General features: G+C 33.6%; 2 protein-coding genes across 2 annotated transcripts in view; one reads left to right on the forward strand and one right to left on the reverse strand.

Moving 5' to 3' along the window:
* The window catches only part of Sec71 (ADP ribosylation factor guanine nucleotide exchange factor Sec71), a 50,248-nt gene that overhangs the window by 26,887 nt on the left and 2,125 nt on the right, over positions 1-21,236 (reverse strand). Inside the window, exons 3-14 of the mRNA XM_080178429.1 lie at positions 19,069-19,158; positions 18,527-18,626; positions 11,714-11,813; positions 11,031-11,098; positions 10,420-10,535; positions 10,076-10,162; positions 9,741-9,793; positions 9,273-9,361; positions 8,672-8,740; positions 7,906-8,051; positions 815-966; positions 231-392 (exon numbers count right to left, since the gene is read on the reverse strand). Coding sequence (XP_080034555.1) covers positions 231-392; positions 815-966; positions 7,906-8,051; positions 8,672-8,740; positions 9,273-9,361; positions 9,741-9,793; positions 10,076-10,162; positions 10,420-10,535; positions 11,031-11,098; positions 11,714-11,813; positions 18,527-18,626; positions 19,069-19,158 — 1,232 coding nt within the window. The remainder of the gene's footprint in view (positions 1-230; positions 393-814; positions 967-7,905; positions 8,052-8,671; positions 8,741-9,272; positions 9,362-9,740; positions 9,794-10,075; positions 10,163-10,419; positions 10,536-11,030; positions 11,099-11,713; positions 11,814-18,526; positions 18,627-19,068; positions 19,159-21,236) is intronic.
* On the forward strand, positions 4,499-6,485 carry LOC145334113 (uncharacterized). Its single transcript, XM_080179403.1, has 4 exons — positions 4,499-4,649; positions 4,858-5,562; positions 5,815-5,925; positions 6,329-6,485. The coding sequence occupies exons 2-4, from the start codon at positions 5,274-5,276 to the stop codon at positions 6,331-6,333; spliced, it is 405 nt and encodes a 134-aa protein (XP_080035529.1). The 5' UTR covers positions 4,499-4,649; positions 4,858-5,273; the 3' UTR covers positions 6,334-6,485.

Below are 21,236 nucleotides of genomic sequence, written 5' to 3' on the forward strand. Positions count from 1 at the left end.
AATAGATACAATGTTTGATATTCTGGGAAAACTATCAGCTTCCCTGCAACTAGTGGATGCTTTACATACAGTAAACTACAGTCAAAAGTACCTATGGGTAAATCCCCTCACAATTCTTCAAGTAAAATTCTGCGTTTGGTAGCTAGTTAAAAAGGTTAGGTATTATACTTTCAGAATAATTTCAGTAGGTACTAATATCCGCTTTTGAATACCAATTATTAAGTAACTACCTGCAGTTGTGTCGCCCCTAGCTCCAAAGCGCCTCTTCCCTGTCCCAGCTTAGACAGATTATTGATCAGCCGTTCAAATATGTTTGCCGCGGCAAGGTCACAGTCGTAGTTCACGTATATGTCCACTACGGACTGCGAGTCGTCGCAGATACGCGTCAACGCCTAGATATTAAAGATATATGATTATCTTCACGTTTTACAATGATTTAGCAGGAGCTGGCGACGGTTAGTAATACCAGTTTTTTTAAGCATCTAGTTTCTCTGTATTAAAGCTTATACGGAAGGGAACAGAAAAATAGCTTAAAACTAACCCCTAAGACTTTTAAAAGGAAAAAAACAGCCTAAAACCATTCCTGGACCAATTTGAAGCTTCCCTAAAATGGAAAACTTAATCTGGGTTAAGTGAGACAAAAAAATGTATTTTCACAGTTGCGTTTGATAGATTATTTTAGGCTAAAAATGTTATTGAATGCCCCGCAGGGACAAGAAAAGGAGAAAAGCTGTTCTGAAAATACGACGAATCAAACTACTTAGTTTTCTCCATTTTTGGATATAATTGTTCTTGATGAAACAGAAATTTATACCTGAATAACCAACCATTTGTGCTGGAAACTGGAGCTAGAGGTCTCCAGGATGTTGAGGAATATTTCCTTGAAAAATATCTCAATCTGAGACTTGAGATGGGTCTTGAATTTTTTCAACAAGTGTTGGAATATGTCCAGGCTTAGCTCAAACACCTGCGCACCACAAGCATAAAATGTTTATTTACGTTTCTGTTGACATTGTTCTTAATTAAATCAAGGAGACATGCATTTCTTTCAATGCTCAGAACAGAATTAATAAAAGCGTACGGAGACCTTTAAAAAATTGGCAATTACCCTTGTATTGCATATGAACTACAATCTGCTCAGAAAATAGCGCAATTTGTATACCCCATACTTAAAGTTTAGGTTAGATAAGGTAAGGATAACCCAGCAGGGCCTAAAAACATATTTTTAATTGGAAATAAATGGGATAGTGGGTGGTTGTTAATCTGAAGTTCTTCATGCTATAGAGACAAGTGAATTAGATCATATGGTGAGATTTTGAGAAAGGCTACTAAAGAAAAACCGCTGATCAGTAATAATGTCTTTGTTTAGGAATACTGAAGAGTCCAACAAAGCCATCATATACCAATCAATCAATCAAGTAAACCTATGTACAAAGTCAAACCATAGAGTAATCAAGATATGGATAGGAACCAGTAATTAATTAAGTCAAAGATTATGAAGATTATACTAATAACAAGGATGTTGATGTCATTTGCAAGTCTATTGAAAAGCCTAAGAATATGTATCATGGAGGATAATCAAATGTACCTGTTTCAGAAGTCAAGCTTATTATAATGCGAGGTGAGGGAGTTTTGCCTTATTATATGTGGTGGCAGCCAGGCGAACTCACAGCTCCAGACCCGTAGCCCCGCTCCCGTGGAGATTTCTCCTCTTTCCTTGTTGGAAATTTTTTTCCTTTTTGGACGTTTAGACACAATTTTAGCTTGACTCTCAGTGATTTTAAAGTAGTGATTTAAAAAAAAAAAAAATTATTATCCAGTGAAAATAATTTTAAAACTTTTAAAGTGATTTTATTAATTTATATTATTTTAATTTTTAAAAAAAAAATGCAATTTTTTAGATTTCCTCCATTTTAATTTTCTCCCCATGATATAATTAAAATAAAGGCATTTGACATCAACAATGTCATCTATAAAAATCTACCCGCCAAACACTCTGCCTGCAGAAGGGATCACCGACGTACAATTCCAAATTTGGTGCCAGGAATTAGAAGTATACTTGGAGATTGAAGAAAAATTCAGAAAATTTCTACCGGGTGGAAAATATGACAAATGGATTGCAGCTGAACAAAATGAAAAAAGAATTATTGTGGCAAAATCACCAGACACAGCTGCTATGTTAGATGACATCCGCAGAGAATTGAGACAATTCATTTGTATTGTAGCAAAATACGTCCATCAAGATCACTACAATCCCATTGTTCGACATAGTACTTCATTACAATGGATCTACGCAAAAATACAAGAAGATCACAATATTATGCAACAAGGCATACATTTCTTCAACATCTTAGATCTACAATGGGACATAACTGGACAAACAAGCTGCATAGGTTTTTACAACCAATACAGATCCATGATTATAGGAAATTTGGCAAAAAAAGATGAAAGAATAGATTGGAAAAACGAGACACTAGAAGAAGATGAAAAACTCTCTCCATCACATGAAGATTTAATTCTACTTAATGTACTTTCTCTCCTCCACCCAAAGCTTCCAGCGTACGTGAGAGAAAACTATGCACACAAAATGGGCCAACAAAAAAGGCTCATGGATTTCAAGCAAGAAATATTGAGTAAAGCCAAACAATATATTGCAGAAATAGAGGCCCCACAGGTGGCGGCGGCAGCAGCCTACAGCAACAACGAGGAAATACAATGCAACTATATAAACCCTAACAGAAATTCCCGCCAACAATTCAGAGGCCAACAAAGACGACAATTCAACCAACAACAGAGATTCAGACCCACAACCACAGCCAGCGGCCAACCACCACCATACTGTAGAGTATGCCAACTGCAAGGTTTACCTCGTCACATCTTCACAAGCCATTATCTAGGAGAATCAGCTTGTCCTTCATTATCACAAAAAGATAAACAGATGCTCACCTCCAGACTATCTCAACAAATCAATGGAATCAACCTTCAAGAAGATGATAATGAAATTGCTCGAGAATATGGCTATGAAGACACTGCTGAAAATCTACAAGAACAGCAGGTAAAAATTAGCAATAGCATTGACCGACAAATTGACAATATTGTTGACAAAAATGTAAATGTCCATAATTTCAGTCAGAGCCCGACCTGTAATTTCATCCAACCAATATCAACCCAGGTCCTAACTGTCCAGGACAAAAACAATAAAGATGTCAACCTAGACATGGACAGTGGAGCAAAATTATCAGCAGTAATTTCACATGGATTTAAAATTAAACCAAACTCGCAACTTTCTGCTTTGGCCGACGGAAAAACTAAAATGCCTGCTATTGGCGAGATTGACGAGACTTTTTTTCGAAATAGTTGGTCTGTACGATTTCATGCTATTGTATGTAAAGATTTACATTGCAACTTTGTGGCCGGCAATAATTTCATTAAAGAAAATGCAGTAATTCAAGACTTTAATGCTAAAACAATAACTGTGCATAAAAAATACACAGTGTCCGAAACCAGTAAGTCTTTAATTCTACCAACATTGCCCAATAATATGATTTTACAAAATAATCATTTAAATGTTATTTTACCAGGACAAGAAATCAACATTCAAGTCCCGCACCCAGAGAACACAAAATTAGCCATTCAACCTTTTTTTCAAAACAAACAAATCAAATGGCCTATTCCTCAAATTTGTGAAGTGAAAAATGGTTTCATTCAAATTCAAAATGACAGCAAAGAACCAATACAAGTAAAAAATTCTGCAAGAGTTCAACTTAGAACAGTAAATAATGAAATTCCAGAAATTACCAAAACTAGTATCTAACAAGTCAATGAGGAATCAAGAATTGTAAACAACACAGATGCTATTGAAATCAACAATGAAGATATTGATGAAGACACTATCAGGTATGTTCATGATATTCACGCTACTTTTAAAGAGGTCTTCAATGATGATTTGTCAATGGGTTACAATCATAAGTTTGGAAAACATATTGTTAAATTAAACTGGGCTAACCAAACTAGACCTTCAGCTTCTAAAGTTCAATCAATCAATTATGATCATGACACTAAAGTTTTACTTCAAGAAGTATGTGATGATCTAACTAGAAAAGGCGTTTTGGGCATACCTCAAGAAAGTAATACAATTATTCAATATTGCTCCCCTAGTTTCCTTGTCAGAAAACAAAAAGCGAAAAACAAGCCCAAATCAGAATTAAAAACTGATGACATCAGACTGGTAGTAAATTTCTCTAAAATAAATGATTATTTAAAAAACATGCCAACCTCAGTAACTAAACCTAGGGACATATTTGCACAGCTGGGTAAATGGAACTATATTATTTCAATGGACCTCCATAGTGGATTTTTTCAAAATCATATGAGTTCTGAGGACTATGAATGGTTAGGAATAACAACACCATTCGGAGGATTAAGATTTTTAAAAAGGTCAGGGCAAGGACTAATTGGACAATCAGAGGAGTTGGATGAAATGCTTTATAAAGTACTGGGGGCTGAAATGAAAGAAGGTAAGCTTGCGCGAATTGCTGATGATTTATATATAGGTGCACCAACCCCCGAGGGAAGCAGCTGACAACTACAGACAAGTACTCCAGAAACTACAAGCCGCCAACATCAAGATTTCAGCCGCAAAAACAAAGGTATTTTTAAAATCTATAGATGTATTAGGCTGGAAATGGAAGCAGGGAGGATTCCTATCACCATCCCCACATAGAGTATTTGAAATTAAAAATACAAAATCTGAGGATATTAAAACTATTAAGGACCTGAGAAGTTGGTTAGGACTTTATAAAACACTGTTACCAGCATCAAAAAATCTTACATTGCTACTTAACCCTTTTGATTTAGAAGTAGCTGACAAAGAGTCAAAAGAAGAATTTCAATGGAACAGAGAGCTATCAGAACATTTTAAAAAAGCCATTGAAGCTGTAGATGATCTCCAGACATTATATCTACCACATCCACAAGACACTCTTTTGATAGAAGTTGATGCTGCCAAAAATCCACCAGGACTAGGCCACGTGGTATATGCAATTAAAGGTAACAAAAAATTACCAGTAGCCTTCCACAGTACCAAACTGGATCAAAATCTTGCAAAATGGAATGCTTGTGAATTGGAAGCTTTAGCATTTGCCAACGCCATAAACTCAGAATATGACTTGCTAAAAGAAGCTAAAAATCCAGTTATTATATCCCCGGATTCAAAACCTGTCCACGATGCAATCAAGAAGATAAAAAAAGGTCAATATTCAAGCAGCCCCAGAATGCAATCGATCATCAATAATGTAAATAGAATCCCGATAATTGTTCAGTTAGCAAGTGGAAAAGCTAACCAAAATGCTTGCAGTGATTACCAGAGCCGCCATCCAGCACAATGTACAGCCGCTCATTGTTCTATCTGTAATTTTGTCAAAGAAACCGCCGATTCTGTCCTTCTACCAACAGCAATTAATAGCATCAATCCTGAAGAAATTATGGATAACAGAAAAGCATGGAGTAAAATTCAAGATGGACAAAAAGCGTGTAAAGAAGCTAAATACTTACTACGTACAGGTAAAACACCTAATAAATTGTCGGGAAAAATTAACTCTGAAATTAGAAGATAGTGTTCAATTGCCAAAATTGACAAAAACGACTTACTTATTGTACCTTCTAAATTAAATAAATATTCATCAGTACAAGTTGATTTAATTGTCGTCCCACAAACTCACCTACCAGCTCTTCTCTGGCAAACCCATAATAATTTAAATCATCCCACAAAATCCCAGCTTAAAGCTCAATTTGATAAAAGCTTTTACTCTGTAGGACTCTCGGCTGCATTAGATAAGTTGTATGAAGAATGTTTTTTTTGTGCAAGCCAGAGGAAGCTCCCGGATACAACAGTTCATCACACAAAAACAGAAACATCTTCCCCAGGTACACATTTTCATGCGGACGTCATCAAAAGGCAAGGACAATGCATTTTTACAATAAGAGATCACTTTTCATCTTTATCTGCGGCAAGAATTATAAAAAATGAAACACACCAAGAGCTTAAAAAAGCAATTATTGAAACAGTTATTCCACTAAAGCTTCTTGGAAACTGTCAAGTCATTGTTGATAATGCTACAGGATTTGTCCCTCTTCTGCAAAATAAAGACCCTGACCTCACAAAACTAAAAATACTTGTTGTCAACACAGACGTTTTCAATAAAAACGCCAACGCTGTTATTGATAAAGCATGTTTTGAGTTAGAACAAGAGTTAAAAAGAATAGAGCCAGATGGAAGACCAATTTCTAACACAACTCTTCAAATTGCTGTTAATTCTCTAAATTCAAGGTTAAGAAGAAAAGGCCAGATATCAGCAATGGAAATCCACTTCAACAGAGACCAAAATACAGGTCAGAATTTAAATTTAGATTATGCAAAAATAAGGGATGATCAAATAACAGAAAGAAATAAGCAGAATGAGCATCATAATAGCAAAATAAAAAAAGATACAGGAAATAATCCTTTACCTGGTGATATTGTTGTAGTACACAAAAAACAAGAAAAGCATAAGGCAAATGACGTTTTTTTGGTAGCCAATCGCCTAGATGAAAAAATTCAACTCCAAAAGATTATTCATCCTCACTCAAATCAACCCAACATTAGGCAGAAACAATATTTAACCTCAATTGACAGAGTTTTTGTACCAAAAGATTTATCTTTCAAACCTCCGGTTCAATCCCAAATGAAACAAGTAAAAAAAATCAACGATTGGAACCCCATAAGGTCAATTGATACCAATGAAGAAGATGATGATGATATTGTCACTCCTACAAATGGTAAAAATAATAATGAAAACAGTACTTATCAAGCTCTTATTAGGCCACAAAATATTGAACAGGTTAAACCTCCACTTTATGATACATTGGAAAAAAGAATGCAAAGACAAAGAATTAAAGCCTCCAATAATCTTAGGAAAGCAAACTCTTTAGAAAAGCTGGTTATAGAACAAACTTCAAATAACAGATCATCAACCAGATCAAGCAGTGTGGCAGCTAAATCCAGAATTTCAGCTATTTTTAATAGGAACTCTCTTCCACAAACAGATGGCGCTATGACAGAACCTAATAGTCTATCAGTGTCACCAAATTCAAATTCTAAACAGGTCAAACAACAGCCAAGGCATTCCTCCACTCAGCATGATTTATTAGATGATTCTACAGCAACAGATCATTCTGACACTTCTTCCCTTGACTGGGACTATTCTGACAATAGTATGATTGATGATCCTGATAATATATTTCAAACTATTGATCTAAATACATCATTTATGAATCCATCCTTGAATCTCGACTTGACAACAGAGACAGTTCAACCCAATAGAGTTTATAACTTGGAACCAATGTTACAAAGACTGCAACAGTCTCCAGCACAACTTCAAAAGAAGGGAGACGCTGATCAGTAATAATGTCTTTGTTTAGGAATACTGAAGAGTCCAACAAAGCCAACATATACCAATCAATCAATCAAGTAAACCTATGTACAAAGTCAAACCATAGAGTAATCAAGATATGGATAGGAACCAGTAATTAATTAAGTCAAAGATTATGAAGATTATACTAATAACAAGGATGTTGATGTCATTTGCAAGTCTATTGAAAAGCCTAAGAATATGTATCATGAAGGATAATCAAATGTACCTGTTTCAGAAGTCAAGCTTATTATAATGCGAGGTGAGTGAGTTTTGCCTTATTATATGAACCAAGATTAGAATTCTTCATAAAAAATTACCAATCCACTTTCAGATAAAAGTTTACCCATGCATAGATATGGCATCCAAATATTACACTCCTACCAAAATAAAATAAAAAGTCAAAAGCAAAGTTAAAAATCATATGACTATTCCACCAAAAATAAACATTTTCATTCCTCGTTGACATTGGACACAGCGTTCTTGGACAAAGTAACACAGAGATACTGTTTAACAGCTGATATAAACATCTCGTTGCATTGAAAGACGGGGCCAGCATTCTGTACCACGCTAAGTAGCAGCTGCAGCGACAGCGTTTTAGACCTAAATTAAAAATTCACATCATTTATTTTTCTTTCTCACAAAACATAAAACAAGTTCTTTTGTTTCAAGTCATAGTATTTTAAATATTGCACTTTTTGGACATAGAGAGAAAAAGATTTATTTGATTTCCAAAATTCCATTGACCTCTCATCTTATCCCAGTCAATACTCCATCTATACCATTCATTTCTCGAAGATGTAAATCTTAAATTTGCATGTTTGTTTATTGGCACAACCATGAAAATCACTTTTTAACGTCTTTCAGGGGGGTATATTCTGCACAAGATTAATTTTTTCCCTGTTGCAACTTGTTTTATTTTTTTCCCTCTAATTTTTTCCAGCAAGAAAGGGGATATATGGAAATTGGAAAAACATTTTTAAAACTCTTTATTTTATTCATATCATCTTTCCTCCCACATATTCTTTTATTTTTTTTCACCACAGAGGGGAGTAAAATGGAAAAAATGCTTTCATTTCTCTTAATTTTTACACCCACCCCCCCTCCAACCACAGTTTTTATTCCCCCCCCCCCCCCCTTAGCAGGGTCAAATTTGCAGAATATACACCCCTGACGACTATAGTATGATGAACTGATAGTGCCGCAGGTTAACTTGGCATTACCTGAGTTCATGTGACTTGGGGTCTGGTGGTCCGTCGGGCAAAGCTTTCATTGATAGTTTGCATAAGGATCTAAACACAATAGGTATAAGATTCAATTTATAGAACAATAACAATATAATATAAAATTGAAAAGCATCATGTACATAAATTTAAAAACCTGGAATATTACATCAATAGAAACGAGGCTTATTATGTAAAAATTAGATATATTTCAATACTAATCGATGCGCCCATAGTTTCTAGTATTTGAAGATTGAATAAACAGCCTAAAACCATCCCAATGATTAAATATTTAAATAAAGTAGACTAAAACCACTATGTGAACTTGTGAAGCATCTCTTAATTGGAGAACTCAATCATTTCAGTACCCATCAAAAACTCAAGCTTAAGGACAAAAAAAAATTACATAAACAATTGAATTTATTTACAAGTTCCATTGATTTGACACAGTTAAGATGTAGATTAGAGTCTATGTACTTCATGTACAGAAATAATGAATTTCACAGAAAAGTTTAATAGAAAAAGTAAACTATACAATTTTAACAACCGAAGTCAAATATTTATTAACTGTGCTACTACTAACACTGAATACATAATTTACCTAAATATTAGAAATGCATCTTTTTGGTAAATATTATTGAATTTGGGAATATTTGCATCGTCGCTGTTGGCCAAACTTTCAGTTGAACCCTAAAATAAATCATCTAAAATCTTTTGAAAACTATAACCAGATTGGATAGGTATCAGGAATGGATTGGCTATCTATTCACATAATAATCCGTTTCGGAAAATCCACCATTAAAAAAAAGAAAAATCCATAAAATTTTATATTTCATAGACTATTATAGTTTTCTATCAAAATCACAATACAGAATCAGACTATTATAAATTGATAGTTTAAATGCGTATTTGCAGTTCAGACAGACTTTTGAAGATTTTAATAGGTACAAATCAGTGTTATATAACAACAATTTAATCTTTTACATGAATTCTTGATATGAAAATAAAATTCTGCTTTTCATAGATTGTTAGTGATTGGGGGAGAAAGGATTGTGGATTAATATTTTACCTTGAAGCTAAAATCTTTATCACTTTTAGAGGCAACCTCCAAAATAAGATCATCTGAACAAAAAAATTAACAGTTTCTAAAAGGTGATAAATCGCTATACTTACTTTAAATATGATATATTACAAATAGTCCGCAGAAAAGTTAATAATAATAATTGTAACCTTTGTTAAAGAGTGCCATACTGGTCAGCGAGATCTTTTGATACAAACATAGAGACAGATAGACGAATACATCCTTGTATTGTGTCAACAATTGGGATGTATATAAATTTTTCGGCAATTGTCCTATACCATTAGATCTCTGCTTATTTTTTATAATAAAACTGTTAAAGTTTCCTATGATGGAAGCTACAATATTGATGTTATCTTCTCTATCAGCTGATTTATCTTCCCCTGTCTTCTGTGGGCTGCACACTTCTTCCTCTAAAATAGAAAAGGGATAATTAAAGCAAAAAAAAAATCAATTTATTATACCAATCTAATAATCAATCGATCAATAAATATTTCAGTAAAACAATCTATCAATCTGAGAATTTGTAGAAGCAATATAGAAATCATCTATCCAATTGAATATCAATCCAATAATCAATCCATCAATCAAAACACCAATCTTATAAATCATTTTCTCAACCAATTAACAATCCTCAAGAAGTATTAACAAAACGAGCGACCATAGGTACCTAATGATTTATTCTCCATCTTGACAAATATGGCTGACAGAATTTGGTTGAGAGTGGCCTTGGCTGTGGTCTGATTTATCATGTTTCTAGAGGCCAAGTAGATGTTGTAACAGGTTCTAAAATATAAAAATTATCATATTCTGAAATTATTAGATTTTCAATATTTGTAGTTTGTAATTATTTACCTATAACATAACAAATTATTTTTTCAACGAAAAGACAAGAAAAATATCGTAGGTACCATTTACATATATCCATTTTCAGTGTATCAGTTTGGTCATTATACACAAGTAATTGTGCAAAGTACATTTGAAGTTATCTTGACATCAAAATCATGATTTTATCATCGTATTGATTCTATAATTGTCAATTACAAGGCATTGAATTGTAAGGGGAAAAATTCAAGTTGGACATTTAAAAAAAATGTAGCCTGAAAAGCAAATGTTACTTTTAGTTTTATACCTGTCATTTTTTAGATCTTTAGCTAAAAATAAAAACTTGCTACTTTATACTATGAGACAGCATCCCAAAACACCATGTTTCTGAACTAGAAGTATGGACATTAATATTTATAGAGAAGCCCCGCTAATAGAAAGTAAAGATATAACAACCTGACAGAATTAAGAAGGCTAGCCTCGTGTACTTCCACATGCTGGGATGTTAAAATGGTCAACAAAGCCTACAAATAGAATTAACATTAAATGTGTGTTCTATATATTTTAACTACTCAAGTTCGATATTGGATAAAATAAAAATAGTATGACCTATGTTGGTACATAAAGCTCATATTGTAGTATTACCCGTATACATGAGAAAACTGAAGTCAACATCACAAAAATCTTAGCTTAAATATTTGTAGCTATACACCTTCATCTGTTTGAGGGCCAGAGAAACATGAACACACACACTCAACTACTTTGTCTATTGTTCTTACCTTTAATATTTGTAGCTGTACACCCTCATCTGTTTGAGGGCCAGAGAAACATAAACACACACACTCAACTACTTTGTCTATTGTTCTTACCTTTAATATTTGTAGCTGTACACCCTCATCTGTTTGAGGGCCAGAGAAACATTATCACACACACTCAACTACTTTGTCTATTGTTCTTACCTTTAATATTTGTAGCTGTACACCCTCATCTGTTTGAGGGCCAGAGAAACATGAACACACACACTCAACTACTTTGTCTATAGTTCTTACCTTTAATATTTGTAGCTGTACACCCTCATCTGTTTGAGGTCCAGAGAAACATGAACACACACACTCAACTACTTTGTCTATTGTTCTTACCTTTAATATTTGTAACTGTACACCCTCATCTGTTTGAGGGCCAGAGAAACATGAACACACACACTCAACTACTTTGTCTATTGTTCGCTGTGATGGATCACTGAAAAAAAAACAAGGATAATTATGAATAAAACTATCTTTTTTTAAGTTAGTTGTGCACTTGAGAAAGGATTTGATCAATCAGACAATAATGCATATACATTAAAAACATTTGTTTATATTAAGCCACATTTGATCCAATACCATAATACGATCTTTGAAATTTTTGGATAGAGAATATACAGAGTGACCACTCAAAATTTACAAATATATAGTACATTTATAGTACATAAAAATTTTCATATAGTACCATATAGTACACAAAATTTAAACTAATATAGTACCATAAAGTACCAAAATTTTAACTAATTATGTAGTAATACCATATAGTACCAAATATTAAAAAATAGTACCTATATATCTTATTAAATAAAGTAGTAAGGGTTTTATGTCTGAAGCTTAAGATCTCATTAACTACTGAACAATTGGGTTAGCAATTTTAGGTAAGCTTCACTGAGGTCGTATGTAGGTTTTGGGCTATTTAATTTTCAGAATTATGTCCTGGGATGTCCTAGAATCTAGGTACTTAGCTGCTAGTCTATAATACAAAGAAGCTTGATGTCTGTCCGTCTAAAGATTAAGAATTTGGTAACTGCTGAACTGAAGGGGCACTACTCTCCAGGGAATATACATACTGGTCATATAGTGGTTTTAAGCAATTTTTGTGGGGTTCGTAAATCCTAACCCCCTCAAAAAAAAAAAAATGATATCCCCCACTAAATTTTTTCTTGTAAGTAAAAAGTAATTGCTGAACCAATTGGGCTCTACTCTTCAGAGAATATTTGTACTGTTCATGTGGTGGTTTTAAGCACAGTGTGGGGCAAAGCCGCAGAGAAAAAAAAACAAATAAAGGGGATAGGAAATCCCCCTTAACAACTTTTTAAAATCAATGAAATAATAAGGTTTTTGTGAAATGATGAGGGAGCATTAAACAATTTTTTTAATTGGTGGAAGAACCGAACACTAGAAGACCTTTTTTTCAAAAAGTCCTAAAAATGGGCATTTATTGCGTAATTTAAGGGACTGTGATTGAGAAAATTTCTCATCAGATTATCAAAGTATGTCCAAGATTGGGGAAAAATTTCCGGACTATATAAATGTGCGGTTACTTGTCTTTTTTCCTTCTATAGCTAACACTAAACTTTTGACATAGTTCTCTATTTTTCACAACAGTTAAGCTGACTTTTAATACAATCCTTGCTTTAAACCAATGTATAGTTACTTAGAAATTGATAAAATACGCAATAATTTTTATGGAATGCCAAATACAATAACAAAGCTAGAAACAGGTTCTTTTATTAGTATCCAAGTAACTTTAGATGGCCCACCTTTAATTAAAAATTTGTAAATAAAGGTGCAATATTTATTTATAAACAGTCTGATAAGAGTGTAAACTAATTCTCCAAAGTGGGTTATTTATTGTCCAACACAATAATAAAGGATATTATTATTTTAAATAACCTCTGAGTTTCAACCCTTTGTAGACAGTGAGTGTTAATAGGACGTTTTTGGTTGATCAGTGTAGTGAAATGTGCTTAGAAAATGTTAAGATTTGATAATCAGATGAGAAATTTTTATGTCCACACTCCCTTTAAAGATGTCGCACATAAAGGTATTACTTAAAATTTACAGTGAGGATCTAAACCTATACAGTATACATTTCACCGACTCAGAATTACCATTTTTTTTATAATTCAATGGGCGTGCTGTTCCAACCAGTTCCTTTCATGATATAATGACTATTGATACTCAAAAAAGTGTTCTGGTTGCTTTTGTTCAGCAATATGTCAGTTTTGATTTTCATAAAAAAGGGAAGGGTTCCCTCTGGAGGAGAAAATTTTTTCTTCTTTCAAAGTATGGCTTTATTTACCTTCCTGAAGAGAAGATTAAGAATCAAAAAATGGTTTAGAAAAATATTGACCCTTGAAAAGTTATCCTTAAATAACTAAAATCTGCTGATTTTGCTAAAACATCCAAAATTGTCAGTCTTTTGAGGATAGCTCTTTCTATGATAAAAATCTTTAAAAATCATTTTTTTAAATTCTTTATTATACTCTTCGGATCTACTGCAGTTCACAGTAAAATATTGCTGGTAAGCAATATTTCCAAAAATCTATAAATTTTAAAGGCTGCTAGCTGCCAAACGGCTGAACGTACAGATCATGCCCGCACACTGTTTTATGCGGCATAAGAAGGCCTACAAATAATCTGGAATAGACATAAATCAATAATGCATAATTATCTCGCAGTGCTGAGAAATGCGCGAAAAAGACCTATTTTAAGCGTTTTTTCTTCAGTGAAGCTTTCCCTGTGCATAATTGGATCTTGGCTATTCCAGATTATTTGTAGGCCTTCGTAGGCCGCTTAAAATGGTGTGCGGATATGATCTGAACATTCAGCCGTTTGGCAGCTTGCAGCTTTTAAATTCATAGATTTTTGGAAATATTGCTTACCAGCAATATTTTACCTTGAACTGCAGTAGATCCTACTCTTCAAAGCAAATTCAGAAAGGTGTATAAAGCCATAACAAAAAATTTTTTTTTTTATGAAAATCAAATTGACATATTGCTGAAAAAAGCTACCAGAACACTTGTTTTGGTGTAAATTGTCATTATATCATAAAAGAAATGGGTTAAAATAGTGCGCCAATTTTTTTGGCATTTTGAGTCGGTCTACTATACATACACCTCCAAGGCCCTACCCTAACCCAGCAGGGCATTCTTTATTTAACCTAACTTAGTCATCTAGCAATATACAGGAAAAGCACTAATTAAAAATTTAGTCTATGTATTCAGCCGCTTCAGCAATCATAAAAATATGAAGAACAAAAAGAGTTTTATATCTTATAAGAAATAATAAAAAACATTGAAGCAAAAAATATATGATCAAGGTGATTTTTAAGAGTCATTGCATATTTCAAAGCTTATAATTTTACTTTACATACCCAAATCACTACTCTCTATATTAGTATTATTAGAACTGAAAGTACATTGTAATATTACAAACAATATTATAATACTTTGGTTGGTAATAAGTTTTAAAATAATATTAAAAAAAATTTCATATAGTACCAAAATTTTAACTCATATAGTACATATAGTACCTAGTTTGTCATATAGTACCATATAGTACAAAATTTTGACTATATAGTACATAAAGTACATATAGTACACAGTGGTCACCCTGAATATACCCAAGGGAAGATTTATACTATATGTGAAATTCAACTATTTAGTTAACATAGGTATTACATGGGGTAAAGAATAACAAAATATGTAGGTACACTTTATGTAATAATGTGGTCGGATTGTTCCTACATTGTGTTTCTATTGTGTCAAATTCAGTTCAGTTCAGGCGCGTCTCTCTTTTGGACTGTGGAGTCCAGAGAATACGGCCACCCTGCTCCTCCATGAATTCCTTTTTTTGGCAAGTGCTTCAGCTTCTCCCCATGTTAATTCCAAATTAAAGAGGTCCTTTTCAGTGCTCCGACGCCAGGTCATTTTTGGTTGTCCCCGTTTACGTTTACCAGTGGTGGGGTTCCATTGTAAGCACTTTTTTGGAAACCTATTTTGTTCCATTCTAAGCACATGTCCTAGCCACCTTAGTCTTTTAAATTTCACTTCTGCTTCAATACTATTGCACTTGGTCTTAGCATACAGCTCAATGTTTGATATTTTGTTTGGCCAGAATATTTTGCAAATTCTTCTTAGGCAGCTATTGTGAAATGCATTAAGTTGATTTGATTCAGTTTTCACAGTTCTCCAGCATTCAGCTCCATAAAGAAGAACTGATTTCACATTACTGTTGTAAAGTCTGATTTTTGTTTTCAGAGCAAGTTTGTTTGAATTCCAAACGTTGTGTAGACTGTTGAAAGCAACCCTAGCCTTATCAATCCTGGTTTTAACATCAGCTTTTGAGCCATTTTCACTGCTGATAACACTCCCCAAATAGGTGAATTTGTTGCTTTGTTTCAATTGTTCACCATTTATTGTTATAGTTTGATCAGGGTTTGTAGGTATATTCATAATTTCAGTCTTCTTGACATTAACAAAGAGCCCGACTTGTCCTGCGTATTTGACTAGTCTATCTGTCTTAGCTTGTAGATGTTTAATTGTTTCTGAAATCAGTGCCAGGTCATCAGCAAAGTCCAGATCTTCTAGGTGTCCTAGTATGCCCAGCTGGAGACCACGTTTTTTGTCCTCTGTGGTTTTCTTCATCACCCAGTCAATGACCAATATAAATAGAATAGGTGATAAAATGCATCCCTGTCTAACTCCAGTGCTTATTTTAAAGAAATCAGATGTCTTATTGTTTCCAACTGAAACACAGGCTTGGAAGTTGTCATAAAATCTAGTTATCATAATTATCATCTTTTCAGGTATACCATAACTTCTTAGTATTTTCCAGAGTGTTTGTCTGTGTATGGAGTCAAAGGCCTTAGAGAAATCAACAAAATTTACATGGAGTGGCTTGTTAAATTCAACACATTGTTCAATAACTGTCCTAAGGGTGAAAATTTGGTCAACACAGCCTCTTCTAGCACGGAATCCCGCTTGTTCTTCTCTTAGTTTATTGTCAATTTTCTCATCAATTCTGTTTAAAATAACTTTACATAGGACCTTGCTTGGGATAGAAAGCAGCATAATTCCTCTCCAATTATCACAATTGTTCAAATCTCCCTTCTTAGGTAGTTTTATGATAATACCTTTAGACCAGTCAGTTGGTATCTTTTCTTGTCTCCAAATTTTATCAAAGAGATCAGTCAGAGTCCTAGCAGAAAGATCTATGTCTGCCTTAAGCATTTCGGCAGTTATCAAGTCAGGTCCAGGTGCTTTGTCATTCTTTAGACTATGTATAGCAGCTTTAACTTCTTGAATAGTTGGTGGTCTTGTGTCTATGTCTATTTCATGTCCTGGTTCTGGTTCAGCAGTAATTTCAGGTTCAGGTCTGTTCAACACTTCTTCAAAATGCGATTTCCACCTTTCAGCAACTTCTTTTTCTGTAGTGAGTAATTTACCATCTTTAGCCTTGATAGTTTCACCACTCTTTTTGTTATATTTGCCACTTAATTGCTTGGTTATGTTGTATACTGTTTTCATGTTACCGAAGTCAGCTGCTCTCTGGGCCTTTTCAGCCATATTGTCAATGTAATCTCTCTTGTCTTTCCTTGTGCGCTTTTTGACTTCTTTGTCTTTAGCAGTATATTCAGCTCTTAAATTGCCCATGTCAGCCAAATGTTGAGCATTATGAATTTTGTTTTTAAGCTTCTTTCTCTCTTCTATTTTGTTCCATGTTTCTTCAGAGATCCAGTCCTTTTTCTCTGGTTTCTTGTGTCCTAGGATTTCCTTAGCAGTAGATTGAAAGTTTTCTTTAATTGAAGTCCATGTGATCTCAGTCTCGTCATTTAGGTCCTCTAAGACTTGAAATCTATTTCTGAGTTTTAAGACAAATTCATTCTTTATCACTGGGTCCTTTAATCTTGAAGAATCATATTGTCTACCAATCTCACTCTTTTTATCATGGCCAGTACGCTTCAGCTTTAATTTAATCTTACTGACAACTAGTTCATGGTCACTGAATATGTCGGCTCCTCTATAGCTCCTACAGTCTTGCATTGACTTGACCCATTTTCTATTGATCATAATATGGTCAATCATGTTTCTTGTTTGTCCATCAGGTGTTGCCCAGGTATATTTGTGAATGTTTTTGTGTTGGAATAATGTACCTCCTACGACCATATCATTATTTAAACAGAATTCAAGTAAAAGTTCTCCATTTTCATTTCTTGTACCTATGCCAAAGTGTCCCATTGCATTTTCCACTCCAGTCCTGTCAGTTCCTACTTTAGCATTCATATCTCCAAGAACTAGACACATGTCATGTTTGGGTACTGAGTTTCTGATTGATTGCAGTTGATCATAAAACTCTTGTTTTACTTCTTCACTTTTGTCATTTGTTGGGGCATAGCATTGGATAAGGGTCAACTTGCAGTGCCTTGATTGGAATCTAGCCTTAATTATTCTGTCTGATATAGGTTTCCAGTCTATTAGTGAATTGACATGTCGTTTTTGAATAATTATAGCAACCCCATACATATGTTGACTTTCATGACCAGAATAAAGTATTAGGTTGCCATCTTTGGTTGTGGTTTGTCCTTGTCCTGTCCATCTACATTCTGCAATTCCAAGTATTCCGATATTGTAACTTGTCATTTCTTTAACTACTTGGGCTGTTTTAGTTGACTCATACATTGTTCTAACATTCCAGGTTCCTATCTTACAGCTTTGCTTAGAACTTATTGGTCCTGTCATCAAGTTGATAGCTTCCTTTCGGATTTCACCATCATCTTTCATATTCTCAGTAAACTGAGCATCAGTTCCAACAGTTCTTGTTTCATGCACACCTCTGGCTGTGTTAAAGCCATAAGTGTTTGAGGTTTTGTGGGTGGTTTCTGTAACTGTTGGAATTTTTACAGGTAGGATAGTTAGTCCTACGCAAACCTTTCATATCCCTGGAAGGAAGGGTGACTGGTAAGGGGAGGGACGTCAATATCCCCCAGTACTTCAAGAAGTACCTCCTGCCCTGTCAAATTAAGGGATAGATAATCTAGACTTTTTCTAGTATTCATTTCTTTATAAATGAAATTATTTATCTTGAACTTTTCAATTAATCTATCTCAACTCAATACATAAAAATGAATAAAAAAATACCTACCTAACACAAATTTCATTGCCAGTAAGATGACCATAGGCAATAAGTTTTTGTAACCCATCCAGACTAATCACTACCAGCTTAGCACTCTTGGATTGACATGCTGAAATAAAATTTTAGGATTTTGAATCATATTGAGATAAATAACTCGAAAAAAAAACCCAAAAAACCTAAAACCCGGGTAAAACCCTTACTACCCACGACCCCGGGGTTTTATTGTGGTGGGTTTTTTGTCTGCAAACCCTGGTATTGTATAGTACCTATAGTCAGAGTCAGAGAGAAAAGAGGACAATAGGCTATGTGTTACACTAGTCCCTAAAGTTTATAATAAGTATAACGTTTTCTTATACATATATTGGTTAGCTCAAAAACTTTGGGGACTTAAGTGAATTTTAATTGGTTGATTTATTAAGTTGAGTGTTCAAACGTTTCAACCACTAACTTTAATCTACAGAAGGGTTAATTTTGTGTATCATCATTGGGGATGTACATCTATTTATCGGCAATTGTCTTATTCCTTTAGATCCCTGGCCTATAGTACTTACCTAACTCAAAAGGTAGAAAATATTTGTCAGCTCTGATTCTGGAGGCCTCCCCAGGTTCAGGTAGAACCGATCCTCCGTGACCTTCGCCATCTAAAAATGTTGTTATTTATTTGAAGTAAAAAAGCATATGTAAAGAAAAAAGTGCCAAAAATATAAGTTTAACTCCTTAGGTATTAACGGCATCAAGGGTTTTATTGAGTTCAAGGTGGCAAAAAGAAAAGATGCCCAAAAATATTTCAAAATGATAAAAATACTTAAGAAAATAAATTATTCATATTTACAAAGTACTGTATTGATAAAAAACAGTCCCTAATAGTAATGTACCTAAAATGTATACAGAAATATCACAATAAAATGCTTTTTAAAAAACTAAATAAAAAGGTACCTATTGTAAATGTTTCTTTTTGGTTTAATTTATTTTTAATTACAAGATTAAGGTAAGATTAGCTTTAAATAAATGCCAGTGCTATATAAAATGTTTTGCTCCTGTTCATACATAGAATCTCTTTCTTGTTATACAAAGATCAATTTAACGTCCATAACCTATCCAGTGTGACCACAACCAAAAAAATACTGATACTGAAGAAAAAAAAAGAAATACTGAAAATACTGAATCCTAAAATAAGAAAAAATACTGAAATACTGAACAAAAAAATACAAATACTGAATAAGTATTTTTTTATATGATTCCTCATTTCAAAATTTCATATATCATAGCTTTATAGGGTAGTGCGGGGTTAATGCGGTCATCGGGTCAATTCCGGTCAAACGACCAACTTTTTAAAAACCGTTTTTTAACGGTGTTCTAAACGTTTGCGAACAGAAAAGCAAAGTTGTAGTTTATTGCCTATACTTTCATTTCTTACTTCAGCAAATTTTTGTCAGATCACTCCTTCTATGATTTTTTTGCCCTCACAACGTTGCAAAATATTTGCAAAAAAAAATTTCAAAATAGGCCATGTTCAATCTAAAATTGCGAAAAAATGGTAAGTCCTATCGACCCCCGGGTTTTTGTAAAATGAAAGATATGGCATTCATTTATCGTTTGCAATTGGAGGCGTTGTTCTAACTTGATTTTTTCATAATTTTTTTTTCGTCTAAAAAAAATGGTCTATTCCGGTCACTTTTTTTATTACTGTATTTATAACTGTATAATACCCTAATGTTTTATTTAGGTGATCTGGAAGCATAAACAACCTAAATGCATGACCTAAGCTTTAATCATTGCCTTGCCTGTTGTGTGATGTACATTACTAGTCATTTTACTGCTTGTATTATGTCATGTTTTGATGCCTAAGCTTTTCAATTTGTAAAGACATTAAAAATTTTTCAGACACATTTTTATAGTAATGGGAAGAGTATATCATCCAAAGGAACGCCTTAAATATTTGCCTGAAGATGTATCAGCTGCATTGGCTCATGTAAGAAGGGGTATGTCTATTAGAAAGACTGCTAGAAGATTTAAAATTTCATATGAAACCCTTGCATCTTTTTCGTATAAGAGGGTGTTCGAGATTTTTGCGCAGTTTGGATTTTTTATGTCAAATCGGCTAGGATTAAGCTAGAAAGGTGTTTAAGGTGTCTATAGAAAGCTCTTTGCATGTCCTAACAAAAACTCCCCAGGATATAGGTTCTATTTCCAAGATTTAGACTACATATTCAAGATTTTGCATTTTCAAAATTCCTATTGCATAAAATGTGTTGAAATATTAGAGTTAGACCCCATATCATTTCGAGTTAATTGTCAGGCATGTAATTTTGCATCTTTAGACACCTTAACCACCCTTGTAGGTCAATCCTAGCCAATTTGAGACAAGAAAAAATGTATCAAAAACTGCTGTCAAAACTGGCAGGATTTTTAAAATTAAAAATTTTTTGGGAAAAAATCTTTTTTTTCAAGAAATTCCAAGACCTCCGAATCAAAAATTGCCTCTAATTTATGTATAAAGCTTAAAAAACCTAATCATATAATAAAAAGTATGATTTTTTTTAAAAAAGTTTGCATGAAAAAAATTGATGTTTTTTTTGCGATTTTACCGACTTTTTTATAATGGGGAAAATGTGGTCAAAAAATTGTCTGATCTGCATGCGACTAGTACTGTTAGAAAGCTAATGACCTCAGCTTTCTACTCATAGTTTAAAATGTTAAAAAAAAATATTTTAAGGGG

This window comes from Acartia tonsa, chromosome 12 (assembly GCF_053477335.1).
Source record: "Acartia tonsa isolate MP-2025a chromosome 12, ASM5347733v1, whole genome shotgun sequence".
NCBI classification, from domain to species: Eukaryota; Metazoa; Arthropoda; class Copepoda; order Calanoida; family Acartiidae; genus Acartia; species Acartia tonsa.